Consider the following 24,042-nt stretch of genomic DNA (forward strand, 5'->3'; position numbering starts at 1 on the left):
GGAGGGTGACACTGGATTTTTGGCGAGATATCAGAGAGATATGAGGGCACTGCTACGGCATTCAGCGGTAAAGGCAGAATTTGAAATAATTAAGCAAATGAGTGAAGAAGAGGTGGAAAATGAGTTGTCAAGTAAAGGACACTCCTTGGTAGGGCCACTCTTAGTACGCAAAGAGCGATTATTGCGGGCTAAGCTTCTTTTGGCACAACCACGGTTAGGGACACCATGGTCAAAAGAATTGGACGAGGATGTGCAGCCTGACGATGTAACCCTCTCAGGAGCTCTACACGCCTTAAACTGGGACGAAGACCTAGAGGCAGGGCGGAAAACGAAAGGAGCATGCAGTAAGGGGCATAAAAAGAAGCACATCGAGACGGAGAAAGTTGCCGCAAGCAACGGAGAAATTAATGAGGAACTAAACCCCATTCGGACCATTACAGCAAACGCAGCGGGAGGCCCTCAGCCCAAACTGCCGCTGATGGACTCATATGATTTTCCGCCGCTGGGGGAAAGGAAAGAAGCGTCAGATTTGACCAGAGAAAAGGAAAAACTGCGCATTCTGCCTTCGGAAGCGAAATTAAATCAGAAAGAGATACCAGTACAGAGCGACCGCAACTCTGAGGAAATAAAGGAGTTGCGGAGTCAATTGCAACAGCAGAACGAGATGATCAACAACCTAACGGATGGACTTAGCCGAATTTTACAAAAATTGGGCAGTGAGAAGAACGATAAGGAAGTGAACTTGAGAAAGGGTTCCAGGAAAAAGTATCGGAGGGAAATAACATCCACTTCGTCATCTTCTTCAGAGTCGGAGGTAACGAGCGGGTCGTTATCTACTGACAGCAGTGATGACTCGGACGATGCATCAGGGGACGATGGACATAGACAGAGCATCAGCTCTGAGTTAGGAAGGGCCAGTGCTCCGAGAAAATTGGCATCTAAATCCAAGAGACATCGTACGAGCTCGTCACGCTCAGCTGAGATCTCGCAAAGATGCATAAAGGCGTTCCAGAGTTGGAAGCTTGAATTTCGAGGAGACGGCAATTCAAAGGCAAGAGAGTACCTCCAGAAGTTGGGAAACATCAGAGCCAGCACTAATGCCTCGGATAGCGATATCTTGAAGGTTTTGCCGTTTACTCTTCGAGATACCGCTTACAACTGGTATGCGGCCACGGAGGAGTACATCAAAGACTGGAATGACTTTCAACGGCGATTTAAACAGAGATTCGTCGAAGAGTGGGACGAAGAGCAAGTGATGAGGGAAATTACCAATAGAACCCAAGGGAGGAAGGAGAAGATAGCAGAATTTATAGGAAATTTACAACATCTTTCTAAATATTTGAAGAAACCGTTGTCAGAGAGGAAACTGCTCAAGGTCGCATTGAGCAATCTACTTCCAGAATATCGAAATGAGATAAAGGATCGACGACTTAAGACGTTGGATGAGCTGATGGATTGTGGTCATAAGTATGAAAGAAGAATGGCAATCAATGCTCGTTATCATGATCCTATGCCAGCTAGCGAGTCGCTAATCACGACTGGCGCTTATGTGAGGAAAGGAGAAGAGCAAGGATCGAGAAAACTAGCGAAAGTAGGGGCCCTGGGGAGTAATGTGGAGGAAATGAATAAGAAGACCAGCATTGTTAATGAACTTCAACCCAATGAGGTCAAGAAAAAGTCCATCGCGGATGGAGGAGGGAGAATACCGCCCACTATGGGGAAAAATGGCGAGCCGTCCTCTCCGAGAGAGGTCACGCCCAGCTCCTCTGGGGCAGGTTACAATGGCCGATGGGACAACCGGGCCATAACGAGACGTACGTTGTCTAGGCCTTCACAGGCGAGAGACCAGGGACCGGGCTTTGACGGAGCTTGTTATTCCTGCGGAGAGTCGGGACATAGGGCAAATGTGTGCCCGAGAGTCCAGTGTTTCAGCTGTGGCGCAAGAGGGCATATCAGTGTCAATTGCCCCAGTCGACAGGGTAGGACACGAGGAAAGTGCCAACTTTGCGGCAAGGTCGGCTTATTGGCAATTAATTGCCCTAATTGCAAACATCTGTTTACTCGGCAGGAAAACGGACAAGCGGGGAGTCGCCTAGCCCAAGCGGCTTCCCCGCAAACCAACCCGTCGAACACAAACCGGCTGAATTAGATTTAGATAATCATAGGAATAAGTCGATTAGGTTAGGAAATGGTGATTCGATTTTGGAAAAGCCGAGTTGGACAGCCAAATTCTGCGAACCAAATTCGATCAAGGAAGATGTAAATAGGGGAATAAAGGATTGTATAGGGAAAGGAAGGGAGATAAACTCAGATGGGCCAGATGAAACATCTGCTCCTGGGTCGAGTTGGACAGCCAACATCCACCACCCATCTGAGGCGTTGGCAAAGATCAAGGATGAAGAAATCTACAGATCGAGGTGGACAGCCAACCTCTATCGATCTGGCCAATGCAATGGAGCTATCAGGAAAAGCTCTCCAGCTGAGCAGTCGAGACGGACGGCCGACCTCCACTGCAAAGCTGATATTTGCTGTCCAGCCGTTGATTTCGCCGAGCCGAGCGGGTCAGCCCGTCTCCGCCCATCAAATCAACCGCATATGGGGCAGAAGGCGCATTGGTCGACGGAGTCAGCTCCGCTCTGCCAATCCGTTAGGTCGGAAGAAAGCGAAAGGGTCAAGTCCTTGGTAGGATCGAACAGGCCAGCCTGTCTCCAGCCACCAAAGCAAGCAGAGAGTGAGAGAATGAGTGAGAGGCCTCAGAGCATCTCGTCGGTGCCACAAAGCCCGCCGAGACATGCGTGGAATGTAGATTCTGCCCAGTCGCTTCACGCGGGCCGGAAATCAGAACAGGACAGCGATTATGAGAAATTGCCTCAAGTACTGTTCACTCTGGATCGGTTGTGTACCAACAAAGGGACGGGCAGGAATGAGTCGAGTGAGAGTGTGACATACCCTGTAACCATTGAGGACAAACCTGATAGGCTGTGTCCGGTTCAGGGAGGGGGAGTCGGCGTGGAGTCCACGCCTAGAGTGAGTTTAGCGAGTGTGACGGCAGAGAATAGAGACCAAGTCTCAGTCCTGATCGGGGGAAAAGAGTACATTGCGCTCTATGACCCCGGGGCTCAAGTGACCATAGTAGGTCCCGAGGTGGTGAAAAGGTATAAGTCAAGACTGAAGGGGTCAATAACTCAAGTGACGATGCCAATGACGCCCATACCAGCTAAGACTTTGGGATACCTAGATGTGACGATTACCATCGATGAAAAAACGGAGAAGATGCAATGGAAAGCCGCTGATTTCCTGTCTTCTCATCAAGTGATCGTTGGAGCGGATTTGAAAAACCTTTTTTCAATTGATACGATGTCCGCGGAGAAGTGTTGGAGAGCAAAAAAGGGCCCGTGGCACCCATTTTGGAAGAAAGGGACAAGAAATGAACCACACATTTTCGCAGAATGCGCGGGTCTATCAGTCCTAGAGAGTTATCAAAGCGTAAGGCTCAGCGCACTACTGAGCGAATTTAATAGAGAGGATGTGAAACAGGGTGAGAAAAAAAACATGGAATGTGGAGGCATCACTACGCTCACTGATGACCAGAGAAGAAGACTGAACAAGGTAATAGAGCAAGCGATCACAGAGGGCCCGAAGTTAATGCTGCTGACAGAACACCATATTGACGTTCAAGGAGCAGAACCAATAAAACATCGGCCGAGACGAATGTCTCCTAGAATGATGGAAGTAGCTCAACAGGAACTTCAGAGGATGTTAGACGAGGGAGTAGTGGAAAGGTCGGCCTCAGCTTGGAGCAGTGCGCCAGTCATTGTCAAGAAAGCAGATGGTAGCGCGAGATTCTGTATCGATTACAGAGACCTTAATAAGGTTACAAAGAAGGATGCGTACCCTCTGCCTAATATGGATTCAATCCTTGACAAGCTGAGGAAGGCCAAGTATATATCGAAAATCGATCTCCGTTGGGCCTACAACCAGATTCCTATGGAGGAATCGTCTAAGAAGTACACAGCCTTTGCTATTCCTGGCTCAGGTCTGTTCCAGTTCCGACGAATGCCATTCGGTTTGACGAACGCACCAGCAACGTTCCAACGACTAATTGATTCGTTGTTCGGGCCAGAATTCGAACCAATAATGTTCGGATATCTGGACGACATAATCATAGTCACCGAATTATTCGATGAACATTTGAAATGGGTCGAAATTGTGTTGAGAAAACTGGACCAGGCAGGGCTAGTAATCAATAAGGAGAAGAGCGAGTTTTGTTGTACCAGGGCTGCATATCTTGGATATCTGTTAGACGCAGAGGGACTTAGACCAGATCCGGAAAAGATAGCTCCAGTCGTGAATTATCCAGCACCATCTAACCTCAAACAACTAAGACGATTTCTTGGTATGATTGGATGGTACGCTCGGTTCATAAAGGACGATTCGGAAATCAAGCTTCCATTGGTCAAGCTATTGCACAAAGGTCAAGAGTGGGAATGGACAGAGGAACAGCAGAAAGCGTTTGTGACATACAAAAGGGCCATTACAGAAGCCCCGGTCTTGGCAAGGCCGGACTTCTCTAAACCCTTCATCGTACAAACTGATGCGAGTAGTGAAGCAATTGGAGGTGTTCTTTCTCAAGTGAATGAGGACGGAGAACATCCAATCGTTTATGTCAGCCGAGTTCTCACATCAGCTGAGAAAAACTATACGACGACAGAGAGAGAGTTATTAGCTATTCTATGGGCCATAAAAAAACTAAGGCCTTATTTAGAGGGCTACAAGTTCCTCGTGATCACAGACCACTCCGCACTCCAATACCTGCGAAATCTCAAGGAACCTACGGGTAGGCTCGCGAGATGGGCGCTGGAGTTGCAGCAGTGGGACTTCGATGTGGTGCATCGTCGAGGTAAAATCCATGATTTGCCTGATGCACTATCTCGTATGTACGAGCAACTATCTGGCGAAGAGAAGATCGCTGAAATTACGGAAGTAAAGGATGAGGACTACCAACGCAGAGTCGAGGAAGTCAGCAAATATCCGGAGAGGTATAAAAATTGGAAGGTCAAAGCGGGCCACTTGTTTTGAGGGCGCCAGGCTAGCCGCTAAATTTGAAGGACCAATCGCGATACTAAAAAAACTGTCTCCAACAGTCTATATAGTAGAAACGCGTTCCAATAAGCAAAACGCGAAAGTAGATATTGGTGACTTGAAAAGATATATAGCACCAAGATCCACTCGTCAAAGTGGCGAGTCCTCCGAGCGCCAAGCCCACGGAGCACACTCTCAAAAAAATTCCTTATGAATTTTGGTATTATGTAATAGGTCAGCATTGTGTGTTTTCCTCATGTTATCTTGTCTGTGTGTCAAAGTGAGCGATGTATTTTTCAATAATGTGAAAATCTCTGTCGGACATTATTGTTGTTATGGCACATAGCCCTTGAATTGTGGTGAATGAAAGTTTGCAACCGAGGTGTGATGTGTTTGAGCTGAGGACGTACTGCCTTTTATAGAGTGAATTATCTGAGCGAGTGATGCTTTTGTTGAAATTTTGTGAGAAATTCCCTTGGAATGTATGAAAGATTCATGCCAAAAGTTTGTTCATACCAAATGTATTACTTGATGTTCATAGAGAATGTGGTTAAAATTAGCAAAAGTTGTGCTATCCATTTTCTATCCAATAGCTGAAGACAGAATCTCAAAACTGAGTGAACTACTGGTAGAAATCTGTGAAATTGTTGTTATTATATTGTGTTCATAGGTTTCAGTTGCAGGCTCGTTTGTAAGCGGTCCACTCGGACGAGTGTCCGGCTTAGGGAGGGGGTATGTGACGTTGTGCTTGGCGCAGCGTCACTTGCCCAGTTCGAATACGCGCGCCCCTCTCGCGAGCCGTAGAACGGCGGGGCGCTAGTTGTGGGCGCCGACAATGTATGTAAGAAAAAAAGAAGAGCGGAGCGCGCCGCGCGCGGAGAGTGCCGGCCAACACGTGGGAAGCAGAGTTCGTTGTGAGATGTCCGAGAGAGAAGGTCGTGTGCTATCATCGTCGAGTCACCGACAGCCTGCGAACACCGGGGGTGCGCGTGCCAGCAACCGACCTCGCCGTGTGGGCCCCCCGCAGGCCCCGACCGGAACATCGGGACCCAGCAGTCGACAGCGAGGCGGCCATCTTCGGCTGCCGCCGAGCGGCCACCCAACATCGTGGCCCAACAGGCGTCGGCACCGCGCGTCATGTTTGCTTGGGAGCGCCCACACCTTTTCTTGTGATAATAAATAGTTCTTGTGAAGTTAACTCATCGTAGTCCATTTTTATGCGCCTCCTAGCGTCTCTCGTGATTTCAGCTGAAGAGCCGCTGCCCACCCCGGGGCACATAAAAGGTGAGCGAGCCCTCCCCTGGGACGAGGAGTGTGATGGGCCAGGTGACAGCCAGCGGCGTGACTCTGCGGCTAGCCATGCGGCTAGCCTGGCGCCCTCAAAACAAGTAGAGTCGCGGCCTCCCTTGTCTCGCGGTATCGGGGAAAATTTATCTATGAATTAAATACCGCGTCACAAACTTCGGAAGAGTCGATACTTTATTCGTGTTAAATATTAGAAATATGCTACTTTGAGTTAAGCATGAGTCCATGTTTCTAGCAAACGAGTGGTACTGATGTCCGCTTGGACTCATGAATAGCGTAACACTAATTGGACGTGATGTACATCATCGATTCTGTTTCCGAATAAATTCATAATACAGAATTCTTTTCATTTTTGTTAGCCCAACTATTTCATTGCTCGTGAGCGGACGCTGAATTTATGGTCTAGCGTAGTAGACGAATCATTTGCGTAGATGAAGAGCTGATATAACTATGCACTAACATGTGTTAAAGATTTTGGTATGAAATGAAATTGATTGTAGTTTTTCCTCAATTATTAACGTCGAGGATTGAAAAGTCTTCGTGTTTTTTACGTAGTTTCATTGAAGGTTTTATGCAATAGATTGGCATAATGTTGTGACTCTGACAGAGTAGAAATAAATCTGATGTGTCCTGGGACTTTTTTAAACCAATTCTCGAAACAAATTCCAACTAGTGAGGACGATGAGTGAATGCTATGGCATTTTTCTGCTTCAAAATATGGGAGTGATATTTATTACATTAGAGAAATAAGGAACTGTGTCCTCTAAAACTGAAAAGCTATGAATGAATTCAAGGCACATTGCGACGGTATATTGTATGCGACAAAGAAATCAAAGTTCTGGACTTAATATGATTAAAAATGAGCTTATAATTCTCTTCACGCAATTTTGAACGCATTTCAAGCTGATCGGCAGGTTGAGACGCTTTATATCGATGCCCCGGTTGAATAATGAATTTTCTCTGGAGGAAACACCCTTTAATTCAATTTTCTGAAGGCTTTGATTGATTCCCATATGATGAGTCGAGGGGTGGTCGTCTTGAACCACAGACTCTCTCTTTGCCTGGCCGTCAGTTCACGTTTTAAAATTCCAAATGAGACCTATAATCAATCAATCACGTTGTCAGCCTTCTAGGAAGCTGTAGGATAACGCGGAGGAGCCCTTGAAGGGAGAATGAGGTCGTTTAGTAAGGGATCGAATCGCTTTATGCAGTGATTTAGAATTATTCCCCCCCCCCCCCCCGAAAAATCAGGTGGCGTGAAATTATTCCGGCAGCATTTCAAGGGATACGACGAAAAATTTAGGAAAGGCCGCCGGTAGAAAGGACCATAGATGTGACAAGTGAATACCAGATTTTAAATAGGAATCGTTTTGTACAGGATTAGGAATTCACTTTTCAAGCAAAATGCGAGACTTTTTATTTAATTCAAACGCTAAAATTTATACCAGAAAAAGTTTATGCTCCATATCGGTGGCACACGAATAAATACATAATAATTACCTTCATATAATAAAGAATGGATTAATGAGCCACAAGACTGACATTCATCTAACCAGGATCATCCTGAATTTCATCTTCAGTATCTTTCATGTGACAACTATTGCACTGAAGAAGAGAATGAAGCTCTACGGGATCCACGCTTTATTTTTTTTCCGACTCGTGAACTGCATACTGAGATATCCGCCCTTCCAAAATTCATTCCTAACAGTTGTTTCAATGTCTAACTGTTGCCAGGTAATATGCCATTGGGTTCTTAATCAACGGAGAAATAGTGACTTTTCAGGGAAAGAAACACTCCTGTTAAATTGATTCACACAGCTCCAAAAAGCAGGTGGCCCTCTATTAAAATTTAACTCGAAATCCTTCGCTCATCAGGAGGGTGCTTTTGTTTATCCGTGATGAATTTCTCACGAAAAGTGAGTTAAAGTTGCTCTAATTAATAATTAACCTGTATTAAAACCAATTGAGCGGTTTATGCCTAGTAAGTGCATGTTAGGGTAAGTTAAGGACAAAATAAAGTGATTGACAAAATGAAGTGAAACATTAGTTTAACCTTTGCCATCAGTGAATTTATCATATAAGGATGTTTCATTTGATTGATTTATATTCCAAAATACATTACTTTAGTTTAAATAGGCATATATATCTTTAGTCGTACGTCTTTAATTCTAAAATAAAATTTCTAAACAAGTGACACTAGAAGTTCTCAAATTTAGAAATATACGATTACTAGAATTACCCGTATCTTCAAGAAAAAAATAATATCGATTAAATTATTTTATCAGAGAGTCTGATAAGCAGTGCGATATTATCATTGCTACACGACTTGTACCATATAAATTTAATTTAAATAATGGAGGTATTAACAATAAAATTTCTCTCCAGATTATAAAAAGTGAATTGTTCAGCATCGGTGAACGCATTATTTTGGATTCCAAAAATAGGGGATCAAACACTCCAGAAACATTTGCATATATCCTTAGATAAGGGCTACGTAATTCTGACATTTCGAGTCCATATTTATTATTCCGCCCATGCTGACTACTCCAATTACTGAATGCATTGCCTCATTGAACCTTCTATCATAGAGACTAAAATATTCAGAGGACTAAGACCATTCTAAAACTGTCTAAGGCATGAATCTATCCGTCTAAAGCCAAACAATCTAAAGTGATAGATGCCAAAGTCCCCAGGGGTCACCCCCTCACAAACTACGACTAGTATTAATGACACCTTTTTCATTCTAGCGCATACGTTTGTTTTCCGAATCGAGTGTGGGTGTTAAATCATGGAGTCACCCGAGGGGAACAAACATGGCACATATTTTACCCCACTGTTTTTTCCTTGGACTCGCCTAATTTTGACACCCCGCAGGGTAATTTCTCTTGGCCTATCATAAAAACTGATCAAGTTCCCTTTTTCTTTCGCAGGGGCTCCACCAAATGGCTCTTCTTTCGCCGTAATTTTTTACGTCCATGGGGAATCGTTCGAGTGGAATTCCGGCAATCCGTACGATGGGAGCGTATTGGCCAGCCTCGGTCGGGTGATAGTCGTGACCATGAACTTCAGGTTGGGCATTTTAGGTAAGTTAGTAAGACTCGGTGTATAGTTCTTCCTTACTTAATTGACGCCATAATGCAATGGTCTTAGGTAGAGCTAGAAATTAATTCACTTAAACACAAAATGCCTAAGTTAATGATTGGGTTATATAAATCGTACATATTAAAAAAAACTGAAAACTGTGGAAATATTTATGAGACTAATATTAATGTTATGGAGAGAACTACGGTTGTGGCATGGGAATCGAAAGGTTTTGAATGTAATTTTATTTAACGAAATAAATATAATTTATTTTGACCGTCGAGTGAAAAAATAACAACTGAACAACATTTTCTTGTAAACACTTGGAGTTTCTTGCAATCTTTGTTTTCAAGTCTTGTTTCTAAGTTTCAGTTTTCGATCAGTCACTCATTAATTATAATTTTCAATTTCAATTAGGTCTATTAAAGTCATTTAATTAGCACACGGTTTGCAAAATAACGGTGTTTGATATTCATTCACATAATTCTCGACATTCCCTCCAGTCATTAGACTGCAAATAGTTAAACTTGGGAAGCCTTCCTACATTCTTTCACTATCCTATTTCAATGCTCAGGCTTCCTCCAGACGGGTCCCACGCGGTTAGAGCCATTCGGCGACCCTACTTCGATTCAAGGTAACTGGGGCCTACTTGACGTCCTCGAAGCCCTGCGGTGGGTCCGGAAAAACGTGGAGGCTTTCGGTGGGGACAAAGACCGCGTCACCATCGTTGGCCACCACACGGGGGCGGCACTGGTGCACTTGCTACTGGTGTCAACGGCAGCCAAAGGTAAGATTATATCATTTGAGAAATTTGCGGAAATCTGGTTAGTTGTCTTCATTACAGATCAAAGAAGATGGATACGCTTTTTTCCTGTGCGAATACGAGTAACCTAGGAAAGTTCATGTGAAATCGAGCAAAAGATAATCAGGAGAAAAAGTGTTTCCAGAATTATCTACTGGCACCTCTAAGTCATTGGTTACACTCTTTCCTTAGCCATCATTCAGAAATTGGTGAATTTTAATTGGTGATCTCGTCACGAACGTTGTTGCATTGCACATGCAAACCTTTATACGCACAGTCGAAGAGCTATTACAAGTTGGAAAAAAGAACATATCAAAAAACAATGGGCTCTTGTCTAGTAAAAATTCAACAAAATTCTCAAAAATAATACGTAAAATCACACCCGCCGTGTCTATTACGGATTATCTTTATAGAAATGGTAAAAGTAGATTGGGCTAGAGAGATAAATTAAGGTTAGGAACTCATACAAAGAAAACGAAAACCGTATCAATCAACTACGCCTGGATGCAAAAACGTATCCATCGCCTATTTTAATTGTATACTAAGGTCTTGGTAAATAATAAATTTATCAATTAAATACATCTCATGCAAAAGAAATCTCCGTCTAGATTCTTCCGTCGGATAAGTAAGAAATACGAGTTGTCTAGAAAATTGCACTTTCACAGTTGGTGAGTTTTGAATTAAATTCAATATTGGTCGTACACTGGTATCAGGATCCTGGAACAAAAAAATAAATGAGCGAACGCGGGGAAAAATGGTCGACCTTGAAAAACAAAAATATAATAATTGATTTGCCATTCAAAAGTGGGTCGAGTAATTTGTTTATGATGGTGTGTTCACAAATGTTTGTTCACAATTCAGACGGCTATCGAAGATACGCAAAGTTGTTACTTGAAACTGAGAGTATTGTGTGTAACATATTTCTGTTAAATGTTTTGTGCTGAAGAAACACGCATTCAGCAATATATTAAAAATATAAGGATAAACGCAAATATAGGTTCAATGATAACATTTGTATGGAGAATCATTAATGCACAATAAATTTCGTTTTATTTTTAGGATACTTAACTTGATTATCAATGGTAGATACATTTAGGTAACATTTGAATCTAAAAAAGCTATCGATAAATGAAGACGCAATTCTACTCCAAAAATTGTTTCACTTCTTAAAAAAGAAAAGCTGCGATTCGTTGTAGGGAAGCCATTTTAATCTATGGCGACACATATCATAAAAACAAGGACAACTCTTAGAAGTGAAGCCTTTAAGTGTAAAGTATGCAGAAAAGAGAACATAGATAAATATTTGAATAGTGAAAATCATTTTTAGCCGAAAAACTTCTTTTATCATCATTAGTTGAAAATTTATTAGATTAATTATGGATTAGCATTAAATACCTTCACCCGCTCTGCCCCCGTCTCGTACCGCAGGTCTGTTCCAGCGCGCGGTGATGCTGAGCGGGTCGGCGCAGAGCCTGTGGGCGGTGGTCCGGGAGCCGCGGGCTCTCCGGCGGAAGGTGGCCGAGCGGCTAGGGTGCCTGGCCCCCACGCAGCCACACCCCCCCTTCCGCTCCCATGACCCCTCCCCCCCTCTACAGCTGCACTCCGCCTCGGACCCGCCGCCCGCGGCCCCCCAGGGTGAGGACGTGGACGTCGCTCCCTGCCTCCGGAGGGCCTCCCTCCGGGCCCTCCTCTCCTCCTACCCACCCGCCCTCCGCTTCCTCGCTCGTTTCGCCCCCGCCCTCCGCCAGGACGATACGGGGCCCTGGCTCGAGACCCCCGAGGGCGTGGCCCCGGGACCCTCGGCCGCCCCCTTCGCCCGCACGCCCCTCGTTCTCGGCGTGGCCACGGCGGAGGCGTACGCGGAGCTCTCGGCGGAGGACGTCCGCTGGGGCCTCGAGGAGGAGCGGCGGGACGCGCTGCTGCGCACCTTTGTGGCCAACTCGTACCACTACCACCGGCGGGAGATCCTCGCGGCCGTCAAGAACGAGTACACGGACTGGGTGGGGCTGGGCGGGGACCCACGGGCCCGGGGGTCGCGGAGCGCCAAGTTCGGAGACGGGCCGCCGACGCCGTCCACGCCGCCGGCGGCGCCCGGGGCCCTTGCTCCCGCCCGGCACCACCTGCACCCCATCACGGTGCGGGACGCGACGGTGGAGGCCCTGGGAGACGGTCAGACGGTGGCACCGCTCGTCTCGGTGACGAGGAGCCACGCGGCCGGTCGCGGCGCCCCCACCTACTTGCTGCACTTCTCGCACCACGCCCGGGACGGCGTGGACTATGCCCAGGAACGGTTGGGCTCCGCGCCCGAGGAGGTGATCACACACCTCTTTGGCGTCGCCGTCCTCGGTGGTACGTCACCCGTGCTGGACCATTACTCAACGGAGCCCACTGAGCTTCCGCTAAACCACACGAAGCAAGACGTCGGGGTGGAGGTGGCCATGATACGATATATGGCCAATTTCGCGAAGTCTGGGTAAGGCTACGCCATTAAGTAAATGTTTGCCAGATTTAGTTTTATTCATTCTAAATGAAGAGTCATAAATATTTGAAATTTTTTAATTCATCACCATTTCACATCAAATTACGTACCATAAATGAGTCATAAGTGCTTTGGTGTTCCCTATAACGTCTGATTTCTTTGAAGGGACATCATTTTGTTTAACTTTTTTATGCTATCAGAGGTAAAAATTTGAAGTGTCTTCGCAAAAGCTGTAATGCAAAACAATGAAGTAACATTTCAAGAAATTTTCAACTAGTATGAATTTAGGACGTTATATTTTTATTTCTACAAAATAGTGATCGAAACCTTTCCTGCTATCTCTAGTGTTTTGTCTTTTTTTATTACATTGGTAATTGTTATTGAAATCCTAATATATTTACCTTTTACATTTATTTCCCTTTAATCCTAATATATTTACCTTATAAGTCATCCATCGCTTATAAGGTATGAAATCATTCTTATCCAAGGCCCATCGACTTATATTCTTCTTTACGTTTCGAAATATGTCGAAATGTTTTGGGTTAGGTTGGACTTGAATTTACTAGGGCCAGTCGAATGAAAACAGAATGCCTGCTATTACTCAGTCCGCTATAACTTTGAAGCTAGCTTGTCACGTATCGACACTGCCACCGCTGTGGTAGGAGAACGGCATAGTGATAAGCCATAGGCGCATGCAATTGTTGGGTAACGTCCTTGTCGGTGAGCGGACTGTCTTTTGTAGCGGGTGTTCGGTTGTCATTTGACTGACCCTCGTAATACGTTTCAGACATTTATGTCTTCCTACGTCATTGGTGTTACATTCATCCGTGTGTATCCTCATCGACCTTAGTTACCATGTGAAATTTGTTGTCGGCAGGGACCCCAACTGGGAGAGCCAGGCGCTGAGAGAGGCGGCGGTGGCACGGGGCCAGCCGTGGCCGAGCGGACGGGCTGACCAGCAGGGTGGAGGGCATTTTCCGCCCATGTGGATGCCATTTGACCTCACCTCGCAGATGCATCTCAACATGGGTGCGTACCGTCTCACTTTGTGGTAATATCTCATGGCGACCTCCTCACCGTAACGTTATGTACTTTTGAAAGATGGTCAAATAAACTTGAATGAATTGAAGGTTTCCGGAAGATAAGAATGCCGTAAGTGAATAAATTAAACGACCTCGCACTAGCTCTTATAGGACTGATGCGTGGGATATCGATTTTAATGCCTGGTGCAACGATGCAAAATGAGACGTTTTCGTTTAGAAAAAGTGTAAGAAAAGATGATACACCTGAGTAGCAAATACATAAGTTTCATTTTGCATGCAATTAATTCTCTAAGGAGTACGTACATGCCTCAATCTTCAGCCCTCCGTGCTAAAATGCTTTTTCCATTATGCTCCTCGCTTTTTTCCAATATGCTTTTCCTCCTTTTTACCACAGTGATCTTTTGCGTGTTAGTAAAATGATATTAAACCGACAAGGGAGGACGGTCTTAATGATACACAAGGATGAATTATCGTATTCTTGAAAATTAAAAACATGCTCTGGGGAAAATTTCGTGCGGGAATTGGTTCTTTAAAAACCTTTTGTTTCCATTATAGATACGGTTTAAAAGAGTAAAAAGAGATTGCATTTTTCGCTTTTTCAAGCCGCTGCGTTCATTTAGAGTTTTAAGTGGTGTGACATTGAAGCGCCTGGCCGTTTCTTACAAACACGTCCAAATGCGTATCGCAACGGCGCGGCGCTGCGCCGTCCTTTCCGTGCTGTGCCTTGACAAAAGACAACCTGCTAACTCTTCCCCCGCTGCGGATGCTTCTCTCGCTCAAGAAATATAGGAAGCACGTAGGCCTTTCAAAAATTGCATGTTTGCCATCTATAAATTTCAGGATAATAAAGAAAAGTAGGTTAAATAATGGAGACTTTTTTTGGCGTGTCCAACTAGCGTTTTTCTCACCTGCTCCTTTATTTATCATTTTTGGGATGTTCCTACCAGTCATGCAATTCATATTATTTATAACTATCGGACTCGGATTTAGGTATCTTAAGTATAAGACCTTGCTGCCAGTTTAACTCCATAATTTTCACCTACTTCTGCAGAAGTTACACTTTCATTAATAATTAGGTATAAATGCAGGCATTTTTTTGCAAAAAGGAAAATAAGCTTTCCTACAAAATATTTATTTTTGCCATTCTTATTTATTTAGGTGACAGGTGTTTTACTAATCGCATATACATTTATTTATCTCTCAATCACCAATGATTTAGCTTCAGTAGTAATGCCTGCTACAATTGTAAACCTGCCCAGCTTTTCTTTTGTCATATTTGTGGAGTAAACGTTTGAAATACCCTCAATTTTGGGTGATTGCGTGAGGCAAAATAAATGCTTTGCCTTGTTTAATGCTAAAATTTCATCACTCAATAAGGCTAAGAGACTTTTTTGCTCCAAATTGACCATTTGGCATCGTGAAACTACAAAATAATTTTTTTCTCTCCCGCGGATCCAAAATTTCGACGAAGGTTGACGCTTTCCATTTTTTTAATGCGAAAACAGTGGATTTTGAGTCAGAGACTTTTTAAACATACGTTATTATTTCCAATTATTGGAATTTTAAATTTTCTGAGCTGCATTATTCAAAACCTCCATGAAGTAAGGTGGTCCAGTCATATTACTCATTCATAGCTATATGGGGACATCTATTGAACTTCCATGCCTTTATATTTTGGCTAGTCTTCTTATGCACTTCTTTTTCTCGACTTTGCAGCATTGTATGGCGATGCTTGCCTATTCTAATTTAAGTCTCTCAACCGTTATGATAAACAATTCTTCGTCTATTATATAGCATTATTTTTCAAGAGCCTTTCGCGAGTAATCTTTAGGCTTTCCCGGTAAATATCGCCATGCATTTAATGAACAAAAATTAGCAATGGTAAGCACTAAAAATTAAAAATTAATTCCACAAACAAGATCATTAACAGAAATTCTTCATTTTTATTGCCATGATCATCGATTACTGCTATTTCTAATCGTTAAAATATAAGGGAAAAATTTATTGGTTTGTTTGTTTGGGGACATATCAGACCAAGACGGTACGAAGTAAGGGCCTCTAATGCTTGCCAAAATAAGGGTTAAACACGCCAAATATCATAGTTAGTTCTGCTACTGGCCACCAACCTCCACTGTTTGCTTTTCTTTTCCGATTATCTGAACCCACTCCCGACCGTTGATCCGCCCACGTATATATGCTAAGTGAGCAAAGATGGCGATGCTCGCGGATTAAACGCAGGTGGCACGGCCCGAGAGGGCCCATCGGCCAGATTAGCGTGAGTGGAGAATAGTGACCAGATCACTGCATGTGACTGAGGTTCATTTATTAAAATATCCATGTACATTGCCACCAGTGTGGGATTTAACACAAATATTAAACCTCGACCCTTTTGCAGGGAAAATGCAGCAGTAGAGTTGTCAATTAACATATCAATGCAAATGTTATAAATGCCAAAATTTCTCAATAAATCGGATGTCATTTCGAGCCCTTTCAGGGCGGCGTTAGATTCACACGCATTAACGGAACTTAGTTTTGGAATGTGGAATGATTGGGATATATCCCAATCTTTAATTACAACTCCCCCTTCAGTTAGAGTAGCATCCGTGTAAACAGTGATACGTCCCTTTGTCCTAGGTAGGGCCACTTTTCGGTTGAACACTTCACTTGCTTGCAGGTAGTTCCACCACTCGGTGTTACGCTGGTATATGATTCACTAAAAATGTGGGAAACTGTAGGATCCAACACACCCATGATAAGTATCCGGCAGCTTTCGGGATATCAGCTGATCTTAACCTGGGTATTATCGGTATCACTGTATAAATTCTTTTCCGAGAAGCTAGAGTGAGTTAAACTGTGGAATCTATAGCATCTATTAGTACAACTAAATATTTGAGGGATTGTGTTACTATTGTTACTGATTAGTCCATATGAATTGCACGTTAAATTCTTTTTCTAGATAATTTATAATCTGAAATGGACAAAAGCGTTTCTTGGCGTCACAAAGCCAGTCGTCATGATAGCATATAACTGGTATTTTAAATCTATCGCGTGAATGCATAAGGCTTATTGTCGTACCTAATACCATAGAATTTCCAGTGATTAGGATTAGGAGGTACTTTTATGGGAATTTTGAGATCAAAATAACGGCTATTTCCAGCTTGAAAGAGTGAAAGAGTACCATATTTAGTTTATCGTTTACTAAGAATCAGTACTGCAATACAAATTTTACGATATCAAATCGTAATTTCACTAATTGCACATCATTCACAGAATTTTAATAACGTACCCTAATGATTGTGGAAACATTTCTAACTATTCATTTCAAAATCACTATATTTTTGTAGCTGATCATTGAGATGCTTATGTTAGTTATATTAAACGTTGTTCTCTGTTTGTTTTTGTACATATTGTCTATGTTAAATGGCGCATGACTAATATTCTCTCTTTTCTTTACCAAAGGGCCAAAACCAAAAATGCGAAGTCACTACCGAAGTCACAAGATGGCGCTATGGCTAAATCTGATTCCTCAACTACACCATTCACAGGATGAAGAAGACACTTCACCGCATCACGAATTCTTGGAGAAGGAATCTCAATATTACGCTGGTATGTTGTATAAAGGTAGTTTCCCAGTCAAATGATAAATTTAATTTAGCACATCAACAAGAATAAGTATTAGAAAATTAGACACCAAATATTGAATCCAATTCCCTACTGTGAGGCCTATTTGCTCGTCTCATCATAATAGTGTGAAGGTTGACTGAATTATTTCGAAATGAAATGGGTTGTGAATACTGGGTAAGTTCCGAAAGTAATGCAATTGAATATCCCGCGCTACTCCTATTGTTCTGAGTGAAATCAAAACACTTGGAGTAGGTGGAGGAGACGCTAAACATTACCGTGTAATCAATTTCAATGCTCTTCCAGCTGTGAAAGCGGTAGGACGTCAGGTATTGTAAACCTTAACGCGCCAACTGCGTCACGAAAAAAATGGAATCGACGATCGAGCAGCGTTACGCGATTAAGTTTTGGGCTTAACTGAAACACTCTCTTGAGGAGAGAAACAAAATGATTTTTGAAGCTTACGGGGACTCTGCTCTGTCCTACTTACAAGTTTCGAGGTGGTCAAAGGCCTTCAAAGAGGGCCGGGAAGAGATTCACGACGAACAAAGCTCTGGGCAACCGTCAACCAGCAAAACCGAAAACAATGCCGCTCGTGTTCGAAAATTGTTATACTGTCGATTGAGTACCAAAATGAATGCCAATGAACTAAACTTGTCGTCTACTGTTGTGTTTCGCATTTAGCGATGAGGAAAATGTGCGTCAAGCTCGTACCCTAGGTGTTGTCAGACGACCAAAAGACCAACCGAGCGGACATTTCAAGTGAGATTTTGCAATGTATTGAAAATGAACCTGATTATTTGGACAACGTCATCACTGGTGATGAAACGTGGTTTTTTTAATACGACCCAGAAACAAAACGCCAAAGCTCTAACTGGCACATCGACCAGTCTCCAAGCCCAAAAAGGTAAGAATGAACAAATCAAGAGTGATAAAATGCTCATAGTCTTTCTCGACAGTAAAGGAGTGGTCCATAATGAGTTTGTCCCTCAAGGACAGACAGTTAACCCTATCTAATACGTGGATGTGCTGGAAAGACTCCGAAAAAGGGTCATCAGGATGAGAAGACACGTCTCCGCTTCCTGGCAACTCCATCATGATAACACGCCTTGCCACAACGCGCTATGAGTCCTCGAGTTCCTGGCCAAACACCAAGTGCCAACGCTGCCCAACCCACCCTTTAGTCCTGACGTCGCCGCAGCAGACTTCTTTTTGATCTCTCAGATTAAGGTAGCCCTGAGAGGAACCCGTTTTTCGACCATAGAAGAGATCCAATCAGCCGTGAAGGAGACCTTTCGGGAGATCCCCGAAGACTCCTTCAAGGGCGCGTACCGGTCATGTCGCTATGTCCCTGGAAAAAATGTGTAGTGACCCAAAGACAGTGATTCGAAGAATTTTAAGTTTTTGTGCAAATCTGTTCAAATAATTACTCTTAAAAAAATAATTAAATTACTTTCGGAATACACTCTGTATTAGCACGTGTGCCTCGTTCCCTTTTCGATTTCATGCGGTAGTGGGAGACACCGTGCCAAATTTAAATTGGTCAAGAACTGGCAGCCTTTACGATCATTACAAAATATAGCAGTTAGGTTAATCGACATTTAAAAGAGCTGTACGCATTTGAGGAAACGAATCTCCGCAGTAAAAATGTTTTCTTTTCCCTTGGTTATATATGCACTTAGAGAGAGATATATTTTAATGGCGTTTCATTGCTATACATTCAGAGCATGTATGTACGTTACAACTAATTTATACGTAAATAAACAGAAGGCCATACAGAATAATAACGGAAAAATGGAAGGATAACATTATCACCTATTTAAAATAAGAGTGTTCAATAAATGTTTCCTCCGATTGCAAGCATCCGAAGAAAAACTTGTATCTATAATATATATATATATATATATATATATATATATATATATATATATATATATATATATATATATATAATATATTTATGTTATCTTTATCTATCTAATTTATAATCTAATTTATTATAGGTTTAACGAAAAATATGTGGTTGTACTTTGATATAGTGACAGAGACTTAGGAATTGGTGGTCACACGCTAAAAATAATTCTATTTATGTTTTTTTCTAATTGTGCTTTTTTCTATTTATTTGTTCACTCTTTAGTTGGGATAATTTTGAATAACTCTAATGAAACGTTCAACTGATAACCAAGAGTTCGCATTTAAATAAAGTGTGATTATTACAAAATGTTTAATATAGAGGTAAATGCACGATAACAAATTTATCAGATAAATTCTCTCGATCTATCCTAGGTGAATGAGTAAAGAAGATAATGATAATTGATATTTCATAATAATTCATGATTCTTATTGATAATTCATATTTAGGTTATATTACAATGTACTAATCATGGTGACTTCATTGTCAAAAGTATGCCTATCTATATAATTTTTCAATGTTAATTTCTCCCGTCACTCTCATCTTTTCCATAACCCTCACATTTCCCAAAATATACAGCAAAAATGCAATCCCGAGATTTTCGTTCATTGAGTTAATACTGTATTGAATATCATGGACTGCTTTGAAATTTGAGGAGGGACTTCATATAAACGTATTAGATATCACTTCTGCACATAACAATCGAAATTCTAAGGTGGGTAACCTACTAGCCAGAAAGCTCAAGGGTCACCGCTTTGAGTCTCGCCTTCAGCAAGGATATTGCACCATGAATAATCGTGCCATGCTTGGAAAACCTGGAACCTCTTCTGAAGGATTCAAGTAAATTAACATGCCGTCTGATATTCATTCAAAAGAGTCATCAATGCAATAAAAAGCTTTCAAAATATTTTTAAAATGTATGAACGATAAACTTAATAATGTACTTATCTAACCGACGTCTCAATCAGAAGTCCAACATAGGAAAAGAAATTGGATTTTCGGTTTGATTTTTCATGTTTGTTTTTTTGTGATGGAGAGAGAAGGCAAACCTGAGGGACATATATTTTCCGAGGCATTTCAGCAACGAAAATATAAAATGATAAGTGACTAATAACATTGATATGCTACTTGAGATTTACGTGACAAATATTAAATTCATGCGATTTTCAGGGGCCACACTCAACAAGTCCATCGTGGACCCGTACTGGCGTCTGGGGGCGGTGTGGTCCAAGAGCGCCCTGCACACGGCCACCGTTCCTCCCGCCATGGAGTGCGACCCTGGGGGTGGTGGTGGTGATGAAGGAGACGGACTCTCACCTTCCTCCTTCGCAGACCCCTCTCTTCCCACCCGCAACGCCTCCCTACCGGCCGGTGCGGACGAAGCGGGTGGCGAGGAGGGGACCGGCGGCGCCCCCGGGAGTCCGCGGCCAGGGTCGGAGGGGGGGGACTACTTCGCCGCCGTCTCGATCACCGTCACACTTGGCGTCGTCCTGCTGCTCCTCAACGCCGCCGTCCTCGTCGCTGGCGTCCTCCACCACTACCGCCAGAGGGCCCGCGATGGCCGTCGCAAGGGCCCTGCCGGAGCCAAGAAGAAGCCCCGTAAGGCAAAGGGTAAGACGACGGAGGAGGGTGGGAGCGGGAGCGACCCGAGCAGCGGGGAACACCACTACGGCGTGTTCGGTGATTACCTGGACAGTGTCTCGGACTCAAAGAAGGACTTCATGAGCGACGTGGGCACGGAGCTGGGCCTCGTGCTCCCTCAGCGGGCCTACCCGGACGTGATGGATCACGAGCGATGCTTCCGCAAGGACTCGAGCCGAAGCCTTGACCGGTGCTGCATTAGCGAACAGGTGAGACTTAAGAAGAAGTCGCAGATCCGGTCCACGTTCGGGGGAGCAGCCGTGGGGTCTATGGGAGCCCTTCCGACCCCTGACACGTCGTCGCTCTCGCGGAAACGGCAGCCGAGTGGTATGGCCACGTTTCCGAGGGCCAAGCCGTCCGCGGGCCGCGAGCCCGCTTCGCCCGGGACGCCAGCCGTGAAAAGGAGGGTCCAGGAAATATCAGTGTGATCGTGCTGGAGGTGATGGAGGCTGGGTACAGCGTTGAGTTTTTGTTTTCTTGTGCGTGACTGAAAAGGGATAACGAGACCGTGAGCGTCCTAAGAAGATTAGGCATCGTAATTATTATTTTGTTTGGTGCTTCTCTCAAAGGGATTTCCTTCCGAGTGGGCGGTGCGAATTTTCCATGGAATTGAGAGTGATATGGGAACGAAGGTCATCGATATTTTTGAAGCGTGCAATGAGGCAGATTGTGCAACAAAGGAAGTGATCTGAGTGTTCTTTTATCAAATTGGGGTGAAATTCCTCCGTGTGGTTGTTCATGGAAAGAAAAAATATTGAGAGTAAAATATTGAATTATTTTGAGACTCATAACCGTGTTTTAAAAAACTGATTAAATAATTCCAAGAGGCGCCACTTAACATAGAACGAGAATGTAAAATGTTTTGAATAAACACCTCTTTTTATAAGTTTCAATGGCGTGCATTTATCATGTTTGTAAAATAATTTATTCATCATGATGAACATTGTATTACTATTTTGATATAAAGCTGTTAAAATATGCTTGTTGTTCCGTCAATTTATTTATATTGAACTCTGTTGGCATCCATTAAACCCTTTTAATATCTTCTTAGCTGAATCATTGTAGATTTTGTCAAGAATTGAGTACAAGAACAAGCAAAATTGAAATGCACGTAGTTTGTAGACTTTCATACGGTAAGTATGCAAAGTGAAGTCATTATTTATTTTTAGGGTTCTTTTTTATTTAGCAGTGACCGTATTTGATGGCTAGATAATAATATAAAAAAAAGTTTACTACAGACTCTTACCCACTTGGGGTGAAAGAAAACTTGGCGGAAAGCATATGTGTTCAGCTGCAGGCGTGGTCAATTTTATCATGCCCAAATTGCTATTCATTCTGCATTTCTCCTGCAATCAGCCTGGTCTACAATTAGCTGCCTATCTCTCTATTGATTCAAGTCCTTTTGGATATAACGCCACCGCAGTCCAATGGACCGTCTGCTCGGCCACTGAAAGGAAAATAACTCATTTACAGAATTATTGAATGTATGTAGAAAATGGTATGATAAGTATATAGAAAATCTCTAGAGTCTTCCGTCATAATGAGCCCTTAAACCAAAATATATAACGATAACAATATTAAGTAAAAGTTATTATTCATAAGTAATGTATATACACGCATTATTGTATTTTAGTATTTGTTAAATTTTACAATAGTAAATGTATTTCTTTCATAGTCTCAAGGCAGTGAACCTACCATTGAGTAACGGTTGAATATAAGCCACCAAGTTTGCTTTGAATAGTACCTTTTGCGTCGCAACGCATTTTCATCATTTTAATCTCGTGATCTTCCAGGTGACGCACCCTAGTCACATAATGAGCAAATACCCTAGAGGCTTCGTCCGCGCCAAACATGGTTTTTGCGTTGAATGAGGGAGACGCTGACCAATTTCCCACGTGTACAAGGCGTATTTCATGACCTGTAGTCAACAGAGCGGAAATATTATCATGATAATACGTATTATTCATCCCATAAGTACGCGAGTCAAAAATGGGGTTTTTCCTAAAAAAAAACTCCTCCAGGTCCCATCTCAGCGCGAAAACGGTTTCATTCGAACGCCCGAGTCATTTCATCTACTCGCTTTCCTCAGTCGAAGGCCTAACACTTACGTCATTCAGGACCCTTTTTGATTTCGGACGGTCCTCTCCGCCTTTTCTGCTGCAGCCTTTCTTTCACACACTCACCCTCCTATTTTTGTGAAACACCCAAGTCCACCGATGACCTCATCAGCGGAGGGGCCTCCTGGGTAATTTCGCTGTCAGACGCTTCGGGGCCGTCGAAGGAGTAGGAGCTGCTTACCGCCGGAATAACGGACGATCTCTTGCTATTCTGCTGTAGGAACACCCGCCTAAATTCAGGTAAATTTATGTTTATTCCCTTCAAATCCTTTTTATTTGTGGGTCAAATTTGTAAAGCTCGCAGTGTGGAATATCTTATAGATTTCATAATGACGAGAATGCTCCGCTTTTACCGTTAAAGTGCACTCATTAGAGGATCGACTTAGTTTGTTCAAAACCGCGGATTAAACTGTTGAATTCTGGAGTCATTAAGGTTAATGTAATTGTTTTATGACCACTAATTGTTTTGCACAGAATTAACAGAGGAGAATTAAGTGGTTTTGGAGCGCTGTCGCGGGCGTGACCCATCGACGTGTATTTGCATCCGTATAGAACCGTAGATTGGTCAGCCGTGGAGGAATTTTGTTTTCATTTAAAAGAAAAAGTTGAGCGGTCAACCATAAATTGCTAATGATGTGTTTAATTATAAACGGGTTATTCTTTTTGGTCTCGTTGTCGTTGATGCGAACGAAGTAAGTGAAATTAGCTTTAACAATTGATTCGGTTATGAGAATTACGTTTCACAGTTAAAACCTGTTTCAATTTTGATTACGCTAAATTTGTTGGCTTTAAGCTGATGAAGGAATTAACCTGTTGTAAAAGAATTTTCCTGACGTTAAAACGCACTTTTTTCTCAAGTATCGTCCAGAATTCCTATGGATATTGGTTTTTCGATGGATGCGGCAAAATCTTGTCATAAATAACCATATGTTTAAGGAATCCCAATTTATAATTTACTT

At 43.0% G+C, this 24,042-nt stretch overlaps 2 protein-coding genes across 2 annotated transcripts; both read left to right on the forward strand.

The window, feature by feature from the left end:
• The first annotated feature begins 9,337 nt into the window (after positions 1-9,337).
• LOC139693641 (neuroligin-1-like) lies at positions 9,338-12,586 on the forward strand. Its single transcript, XM_071591877.1, has 4 exons — positions 9,338-9,470; positions 10,043-10,255; positions 11,699-12,455; positions 12,583-12,586. Exons 1-4 carry the CDS (start codon positions 9,446-9,448, stop codon positions 12,584-12,586), a joined length of 999 nt encoding a protein of 332 aa, XP_071447978.1. The 5' UTR covers positions 9,338-9,445.
• A 1,090-nt stretch (positions 12,587-13,676) lies between these two features.
• Positions 13,677-21,809, forward strand: LOC139694065 (uncharacterized). The gene is made up of 3 exons (XM_071592487.1): positions 13,677-13,778; positions 17,252-17,398; positions 20,496-21,809. The coding sequence occupies exons 1-3, from the start codon at positions 13,733-13,735 to the stop codon at positions 21,392-21,394; spliced, it is 1,092 nt and encodes a 363-aa protein (XP_071448588.1). The 5' UTR covers positions 13,677-13,732; the 3' UTR covers positions 21,395-21,809.
• The last annotated feature ends 2,233 nt before the right edge of the window (positions 21,810-24,042 follow it).

The sequence above is a fragment of the Hetaerina americana genome, unplaced genomic scaffold (assembly GCF_022747635.1).
Source record: "Hetaerina americana unplaced genomic scaffold, ioHetAmer1.1.p SCAF_5, whole genome shotgun sequence".
NCBI lineage: Eukaryota > Metazoa > Arthropoda > Insecta > Odonata > Calopterygidae > Hetaerina > Hetaerina americana.